General features: G+C 31.0%; 1 protein-coding gene across 1 annotated transcript; it reads right to left on the bottom strand.

The window, feature by feature from the left end:
• Window positions 1–270: 270 nt before the first annotated feature.
• On the bottom strand, window positions 271–6,191 carry LOC101495652 (vacuole membrane protein KMS1-like). Its single transcript, XM_004496686.4, has 8 exons — window positions 5,808–6,191; window positions 4,555–4,766; window positions 4,173–4,251; window positions 3,770–4,072; window positions 2,389–2,537; window positions 1,945–2,061; window positions 1,184–1,363; window positions 271–804 (listed from the first exon to the last, which is right to left on the bottom strand). Exons 1-8 carry the CDS (start codon window positions 5,860–5,862, stop codon window positions 640–642), a joined length of 1,260 nt encoding a protein of 419 aa, XP_004496743.1. The 5' UTR covers window positions 5,863–6,191; the 3' UTR covers window positions 271–639.
• Window positions 6,192–9,585: the final 3,394 nt, after the last annotated feature.

The following is a 9,585-nucleotide window of genomic DNA, read 5'->3' as shown; positions in this document are numbered from 1 at the left end:
GCCACCATATTATAGAGATAATAAACTCCCAAAATTAATATATAGTTAAATATTAGGTTATGTAGCTCTTGAATATTGGTATGTGATAATAAAATCAGAAGGACCAGAACTTTCCATAAGGTGTCCCCCTAAGTCAGTAAAGTTATTTTGTATTTGATTTAATTTCTGAGATCAAATTCTTGTATTGATAAGGTGTATTGATCTCAAAATAGATTAGGCTGAGAGATAATTTTCTTTGCTTTTTATTTTTATTTTCTTTAAGCAATAAACTAACCAATAATTAGTTTGCTATTCCAAAAAGAACCCAGTGTTCAATACTCAGATAAACTAAGTTGCTTACTATTCCAAAAAGGGTAGTAAGACTCTAATAAATCCACTTTAAGTAGCAAACATGTGGTTAAAATCTGAAAGCCAGCCCAAAAATGGTTGCCTAAAACCAATGTCACAACTTATGCTATCTATTGTGTTTATATATTTGAAACCTATAGAAGCTCTTATGAGACCTCAGATTCAATGAGTAATAACAACTTTGAAAAGGGCCTTCAGGAATATATATAATTCCAAAATTTCTGCTTGTAAGTGCTGCTAAAAAGAGAGCAATGCAAGCAGAACATATGAGCATTTTATTGACATATCTATCTAATCTGTTGATGTAGATATGTTTGATGCAGCTAGTTCTATTTCCTGTTGTTTCTTCACATAACTTTGAGCAGTTGCATTCACTATCTTCACAAAGAAGTTCATAAGCATAAGCCACACCACAGTGTTCCAGATTGAAGCAAGTGAGAAATCCCATTTTTTCCCCTGAAGATAATAGATGAAATAATTTTAAGAAAAATGTGCTAAGATTTGAACAAGACTCTAAGGGTCTTGAACAATATATGAGCAATTCAACATTCAAATTATTTATTTTAATAAACAACTTTATTAAGCACTTATAGTATAGGTGTTTATCATATAAGTGCTTATGTATAAGATCTTTAGCAAAAGATAAACTTGTTAATGCTATTTACATAAACTATTCTGGAGAGTTTATGAAAATAAGCTGAAAATAGCTAATAAACTTGTCATATGCTGTTTTGCATAAGCTCTAACAAACAGTCTCACAAGTGTTTATGTCAATAGATAAGATCAAATAAGTCAATCCAATTGATAAACATGTTACATTGTAGTTGATGGTTACCTGGACGTTTGGGGAAACTGGATTGGGTGCTTTCAGATACTTATCTTTAACTGCATGAAGATTAGCAATCACTCTAGGCAAAATAGAAGCAAAACCAGGTATATGACCAACAACCCAGATAAATTCATTCTCTATCCAATTAAGAAGTTGATTATTGCAAACTAAGATGATAAATACCGTCTGCACAAAAAAGTATTACAGGGTTAATCACAAGCATATTTCATATATCGATTACAAACGTGCTTAGTTTAGTTGAACATGTTTTTGGTCCTTAAAAATATGATGTTTTTATAAAAGTAGTACCTATCTAAATTTTATTCGATTTTAGTCTCATATTTAACAAAAATAGTGTCTTTTAGTCCTCAGTCACCAAGGACTAAAACACATACTTTTACATGCATTTTATACACTATTTTTGCTAAATGTAAGGACAGAAAACGAATAAAATTCATATAAGAATTGAATTAGGAACACATAATATTTTTTCAATTCTTCCACATCTAATCTAAATTTCCTACTTGACACATTATTTTATATCAATATATTATTAACAGGAGACCAACTTCAAGGTTCTCGTTATTGACCCCTCTTCTTTCCACAAGGTAATGTAAAAATGATAATGATTAATATATTTATATGATAAAACATTTTATTGTAGTCAGCATTTAGAAATTTGGACTCATCACAAACCAAAGCAAGGGAGGCAAAAAACTAGATTGAATGGTAAGGGAAGAACAAGATGAGTTTAAACTTATACAAACCTGTATGTGAGTTTTGATAAGAGCCTTTCCAATAAAAGTTGCAAGAAAAAATTTCCAAAATGGAATGCCAAATTGTCCACACATGATACCAGCAAGGTCAAACAGAGGATTTGGCACCTGAAATGCAAATTCAGTTAATGGCAGTTTGAATGTTCATGAAGCATATAAATAAATGTTGTGGTTCAGGTTCACAATTAAGGCTACTTTAGTAAATGTAAGTAAAGATGTGCCTTGAACAAAGGAAGCACCACTTTATTTTCTCAATCTCAATTTTTATATTCAGAAAACACAAGCTAAATTTAAAGAGGACTCTTGCACCCTGATTAATAATAATTCGGATACGACTCGTTAAACTTTTTTTAAGCTTTGGTTTATGATTAATCAAAACATAATCAGCATACGGTACAGAATCAAGTATTATTGAAGAAGAAAGGCAGTACTAACCGAAGCAAGTGCCAAAATGGTAAGAAAATTTAAGTGTTGACAATGTGATAGGAACCAAAGCTTGATGTGATTTAAGTAGGTTGATATGATTCCTTTATTTTCGGTATCCAACTCTTCCATCGCATCCAATTTGCTCCCGGACAAGCGTGCTGCACAATTTGATTAAAGTCATGTAAGAACCAGTTCCTAAACCTAAAGTAATTAACTAAATTATTGAAAATTTAATTAACTAATTATCCTGGTAAAGCAGGCGAAATATACCTCAGAAAGATCAAGAAGAAGTAGAATGATAAACATCACAAAGTACATTTATCAAAGAATTTGAGTAAAATCCAGAGGATAGAGTGCAGGTTTTAACAGTTGAGATTTTAACTCATTTATAGCATGTGATACATGTGCATGTACATAATCACGATCTCAATCCAATCAACAACTATAACTCTACATTTTACCCTCTTAAGTGCAGCCCTTGTTTTATAAGAGCCAAATCATTTATCAAAAGGGAAATATTGAAAGCTAAAAATAACTACATAAAATTTGACCACGATACAACTTGCAACCAAACATTTTCGTTGTCAAAGAAGATGAACAAGAACATATTAGGTTCAAATAGAGTAGTACGCCCACCATAACAATCAGAGCACACACGAAGGCAGATTTCAAATGCAGAACGAATCACAAGTATAATCTAAAGTAGATATCCGTGTCGTTGTGTAAGCGTGTGTTTTGAAGCTCCAAATTGTAGCTTCCGGCATAACCATGGTTGACAGGCATTGGGATTTGGGGCACATTTTGGGCGCAGTTCAAAACACACTAAATATGACTACGTAAGCAGTAACTTTCAAACATTAGGATGCAATTATAATATTATTCCTAGAGTTATTCACATTTTATATCACTTGCTCATAGAGCTAAGTACCTAACAGTTTCATTATTTGCATAACGACGTCCCAGGACAAGCGGTTTGATTCATTTTAAAAGTAATATACAACATCATGCATTACTTTTAGATGACATAAAAAGAAGTAAAACTAAGATCACGCATACTTCAAAAAATAAGATGAAAAATTGAAGTCAATATTAAATATATACTGGGATTAGGCAGATATTAGAAGCCGGGGTTGAGCTTTTGTAAAATTTCAATAGTGGCTAAAACACTAGTGGCCTTTTCTTTTTCTTTTCTGCCTAAAAAGCATTCAACAAAGTGACATAAATTGTAGAGTTTCAACACCATAGCGACATGAAAGTATAAATAGACAATTCACACAGTAAGCATATTTTCCTCAATAGTAATAAAGCATGATTTTTAAGTTTTATGTCAATTTAACAATGAATTGGTGTAATTTAGATAAATACAAGTCATGCAATATGCTCATTATACCTGCCCTGGAGATGAAGTAAGGAGGAAGCTCCCCGATAGCTGTTCCCATACCCCATAAAATAGCCTCTAACTGAACTTGAGTCAAAATGATGCTGAGTGGAACCTGTGAACCATATTCTTCTGACTGAAACAACGGTGGCCCAAATTGCGAGCAATCCTTATCAAGCCACGAAGGACCTCTATCTAACTGTATTGTATCATACGAAGCACTTTTCAGATCAACTCGGCCACACTGCATGGCTTTTATTGTAAAGAATGCTATGTGGGGACCCAAGTATAGAACAAAAGTATGCAAACCAGACCCTAAACCAAAGAAAATGATAAAGAAAAATTTTACCAAAAAGAAAATAGAAAACAAAAAATAAGACACAAAATAAGAACTCATTTGGCTATTTTTACTTACCAAGACCGATTGACGATGCAATCCCAAGGGTTATCCACCATAGTCCAAAGCGGAAATATTTAAGTAGCTCCTCAAAATGCTACAGAAAGAACACACATTTTTAGTGTCCTACGAGTGTCTAATCAAAACAAACAAAAGCACTACCTGAAAACTGGTATATGAAGCTAGTAACTCAAAATAATAGTGATAGGTGTGTTTGTGGGGCTTAAGCTGGTAACAAGTTTTCTACAGTGAATTTCAAATTTGAGATTTGCATGTCTTTGACAATTTTAAGGGTACTTGAGTATCATAGTGATAACAATCCGCAAATAAATTGTTTCCCATTGAACTCTGTGATTCAGAACCATCATACTAAGTTGGTGATAGAATAAATTAAGAATACCTTTTCATGAGGACTGCCGACGGTAACCAGCATTATGCCAAGGGCTCCTAACACAAAACTGAAAAGCATAAGCCATCCACCTTTGGCCAACAGATATATTATTGTTTGCTTCAGGTATTGAATAATAGCTAATGTGAAGAACTTTAGTGTTTTGAAGGGTTGTGTAGTTAGTGTCAAATTATCTAGCTCCGATTGGTGCTTTTTGATAAGCCCTGCAAAATGTATAACTACTTATCAGCATATGGAATGCAATAAAAGCATAATGAAAGTTTTTCCAATCATTAGTTTGAGGTTGCAGATGTTTGGATGCCTAATGTTGCAATTACCAACAATTTAACCTATAAAAGAATGAAAACCTAACCAAAAGCCATTAGCTTTTCTAACAAAATCATGCTGAAGAATGAAAACCTCACTTTTGGTGATAAAATAGATGATTATGGTGAAAGCTCTAGCAATAGTGGATCTTCGTATACGATAAAGAGTGCCACAGAGACCATTTACTTGGCTTCAAATCAATCCTTACATCAGTAGTGGCCTAAATCCAGTCTTCCTTCAAGAAATATTTTAAAATTCATCTAAAAATTTATACTGACAATAGTAATCTATAGAACTACAAATTCATTTTAACTCCAAGTCTCTCATTCTTCAAATGGGGTAGTAGTAATTGCCGGCAAATATGGATGCCTATATGCCACATGAAAACCCCTCCTCCTATCTCAAACCCAAGAAAGAACAACATAAGCTTTCACATGTATGGCTCTCAACTCTCTAAGTGTCACTCTTTTGTGGTTCAAAACAGCGGGTTATCAACTCAATATAAGATTAAAATCCTTCTTTTATGACACCCACATTACAAATCCTGATCACATACTTGCCTCAGCAGCACCCTCCAGAAAAATAAGTTTCTAACTGCTGCCCAAACAAACCAATGGATTCCAATAACTCTGGAATGTAAAACCCTCTTCTACAAGCATCACGTTTCAATTAGAAAAAACACACACACAATTTCACAAATCCTAAAAATCAAGTCTAGATATTTACAGAAAATACACAAACCCCAATGCTATATTCTGACATGAAAATCCAACCCCCAATAAATAACAACTAAAACAAACCAAAACCCTATAACACTGTAATGATTCAATGAATATCATGAGACAACAAAAATGGAGATTAAACGTATAGAATCAAAATCTATATCAAAATATACGATTAAATAAAACAATGAACTGAAATAAAATAAAAGAACATACCTGAGCTAGAAATGTTAGTGGTTTCCGAAGAAGAAGGTGTTTCTCCAGAACCCATTGTTGTTGACACACTAAAAATTGAATCTTTAGTTTTGGGGAGGCAATATCTTCGGTCTAATTTATGTGGGCTGTGTCTACCATTTTTGAAATTAGACTGTATCACAAGTGAGTCAGAGATGGGCGTGGATAATAATTTCTCAAATTTAAGTGCCCAAAAAATTAAAAATTAAATGAAAATGGAGTTTTTTCCAATTGGTTTGAGTTAAATTTGCATAACAAAAATAGCAAAATTAAAGGGTTACGTTGAAAATTGGACGGGGATAATTTGTTACGCTTTATTCTCTGTCTCCGACCAATATAAGATCCTCTGTGCCCATGACAAAACCGAAGATTATAGTTTTTACATTTTGTTAATGTATATAGATAATTATTAATGTAATATTAATAAATTATATTTCTATTGAATGTTTTTTTTTGACAAAATTAAATGGTCGATATTATTTTGACCAGATTAAATGTTATTTTTAAATGATAATAGGAAACAATATTTAAGTCTTTTTTAAGGGAATATTGTAATCTCTTGAAAGTTTTTCTATTTGAAATAATATTCATAATGAATATTACACATATATTAAAGAAATAATATATATTAGAAAGATAGAATAGTGATTTATCAAATTATTTTTATCAACAATTTTTATATTTTAATTATTATAGATATAAAATAAAAATAAATAAAATTATGTTAAAAACTAAATATGACATTATTTTTTTTGAACAAATACTTTTTGAAAATGAGACATTACCATGTGAGACACTGGAAGTATATAAAATACTATAATAAATGAACAAAAATAACTACGAAAAGAGCACTAATTTTGTAGCAAATTTCATAAATAAATAAATAAAACTTTTTAGCTTAAAATAGTTAAATAAGTTTAAGATTTACTTATATTTTTTGTCCATATAACACAAATCTAATTCAGTTTTCATCTATGTGAAATTTTATGTTTTAATTTAATCATTATAATTTTAGATTTATCAATTTTTCGTTTTAGTAATTTAATCATTAAATTGTATAAATTTAAGAATTTACGTGATCTTAATTCATGTAAACGTACGTGATTTAAAATTATGAAATTAATGGAATTTGCGTATCACAAGTGGTACGTGGACTGATGTCACATATCAATATTGCATAATCTTAAATTTTTTGTGTTCTTTTTTGGATGCAGATAAATAGATCAAGGAGGAGACAATAGTGATGAAATATATGAATGTTTGAAACTTGATTTTGAGGATATGCATGATGGTTTTGAATGTGATTTCGACGAAATGCATGATGATTTGGAACATGATTTTGATGCAATGAATGATGGTGTTGAACCCGAAATTGAAGACACTATAAACAACGAGGGTGAACTTGTTTATGGTTGATTTGACTGATGTGTTTAGCACTGGAATGATGTTTCATACGCAAGGTGATTTATTGAAATGGACTAGAAATGTTGGAAGGGAAAATGGAATTTTCGTTGTTATTTTTAGATCTAAAACTGCGACAACACGACCAAGAATAAATACAAAATTAATTATTGATTGTGAAAGAAGCGGTAAATATAGACATTGGAAGAATCATAAACCTGTGAGAAGTACTTGGACTAGAAAATGTAAATGCCCATTTAGATTGAGAGGAATATCATCAAGTGGTAGTGAGGGATGGTATCTGCATGTAATATGTGGTGTCCATAACCACGAATTGGCCACAAAATTGACATGTCATGCTTTTTTAGGTCAATTGTCTCAGGAAGAGAAAGTTGTACTTAGTGATATGACGAAGAACATGATCAAACCAAGAAACATATTGATGGCACTAAATGATCATAATGTTAAAAGTTTGACGATAATAAAACAAGTTTACAATGCACGTCAAACATATCGTTCATCCTTATATGTAATAGAACATAAATACAACATCTTTTGACATTGATGGAACTCGATAAATATGTCTATTGATATAGGGAGGTAGAGGGTTTAGATGAGTAGAGGAATATATTTTGGGCTCATCCAGACGCTATTACTCTTGTAAATAATGTTTACATAAATATTGATTATGAATAATGCATACATGACATGTAGGTATCAAATGTCATAACTTGAAATTATTGGTGTTACGTCTATTGAAATGATATTTTGTGTGAGATTTGCATATCTACATTCATGAATGTAATTTTACGTGGATACTACAAATATTGAAAGAACATATTACATATGGTGAAGTTGAAGTAATCGCTATTGATAAAGACCTTGTTTTGAAATGCACACAATTCAATATGTTTTTCCAAAAGCAATCAATTAATTATGTTTGTTTCATGTATGCAAAAATGTCAAAGGGAAGTGCAAGATGACTGTGTTTCAAAAAATAAAAAAAAACAGGTGCAAATAATGGAGGCATAAGATGCTCTTGTTTACAGTTATGATGAGGCTTAGTAATACATGAATTTGACTATCTTTGAAGTAATTTGTAGTAGTTGTTCTATCTTTAATGGTTATGTACATGACCGATGGTTAATTCTTTACAAGGAAAGATTTGTTGAGGCGTGAACAAATAAAGTTATGCTCTTTGAGAACACCACAACACAAAGGGTTGAGTCAGCACATTGGAGTTTGATAATGATATTACAAGACAATATTGATGATATATGCAGTATTTTGGAAACCATCAATAGTATGATTGTATTACAACACAGTGAGATAATGATATCATTTGAAAATAATATAATTCAAAAGGTCCATCGACATAATAGCAAATTTACGCCAATTTTCATGGTGTTGTGTCAAAAAAATGCAATAGATCACATTGTGACATAGTTAATTGGATGACAATTTCATAAATGGGATATGTGATTGTTTTTAAAGTTAACTTGATTTTGGTCACATTATCACTTAACAAATCACAAACATTTTTCCACTTAAGTCCACCACTTATTTCATGCAGGTATGATAGTTATTGCATTTATTAAAAACTGTCATTTCATGCAGGTATTAATTGTGATATTTAATTTACGTTGATCAATTGTGATAGTTATTACATTTTTTATATGTTTAATAAATTATTGATTTTAATAGGTTTACTTAAAGCCAAATTCTCCTATACTACCAACAAGTATTTTGGGGAGAAAATATTGCACTAAAGAAGCACCACAGTGAGAGTTTATTTACAATGATCCCATGCCATATTGGTTGAAGATATTTTTATGCAGTATGGATGAATAAATTGTAAACTGAATAGTTGAACATATTATGATATTTAATTTAATATTGTCTGAATCCAAATATTGCGGTTGTTATAAATTGACAAATCAGTATTACACAAAATAAATTCATTGACGAGTGCGATGTCGTCTCTACCACTACTCTTACGATATGGTACTACGTTTGTCCAATCTCTACTACTACTACTCCTCTGAGTTCGCAACATCAAAATTAATGCATTGACGAGTGCGATGTCATCAGATAATACCGGTTGTCGACCAAAAAACTCTTTTGCAAATGTATTGTTCAATGTTGCATTAAAAATAAATTAAATAATTTAGTTAAAATAAAATATAATTAATTACTTTTGTTATGTAATAAATTATAATTAATATACCGTTAGAGAGAAAAAAACATTTTGAATTTTTTTGATTTTTGAAATTTTTTTAAGAGTGTAGGTAATAATATAAGGGTGTAGGTAGCAAAGTTGTTCTAACAATATACCCCGCTTCATCTTCAAATTAAAATT

This window comes from Cicer arietinum, chromosome 4 (assembly GCF_000331145.2).
Source record: "Cicer arietinum cultivar CDC Frontier isolate Library 1 chromosome 4, Cicar.CDCFrontier_v2.0, whole genome shotgun sequence".
In the NCBI taxonomy this organism is placed as follows: Eukaryota; Viridiplantae; Streptophyta; class Magnoliopsida; order Fabales; family Fabaceae; genus Cicer; species Cicer arietinum.
Note: the sequence above shows the minus strand (reverse complement) of the source record. Positions and strands in the feature narration are given on the sequence as shown.

Coding starts and splice junctions, on each gene's coding strand:
- LOC101495652 (XM_004496686.4), bottom strand. CDS start 5,862: ATGGGTTCTGGAGAAACACCTTCTTCTTCGGAAACCACTAACATTTCT. Junction 4,073..4,172: donor TGCATCGTCAATCGGTCTTG/GTAAGTAAAAAT, acceptor TCTTTGGTTTAG/GGTCTGGTTTGCATACTTTT. Junction 1,364..1,944: donor TTATCAAAACTCACATACAG/GTTTGTATAAGT, acceptor TTTTTTGTGCAG/ACGGTATTTATCATCTTAGT.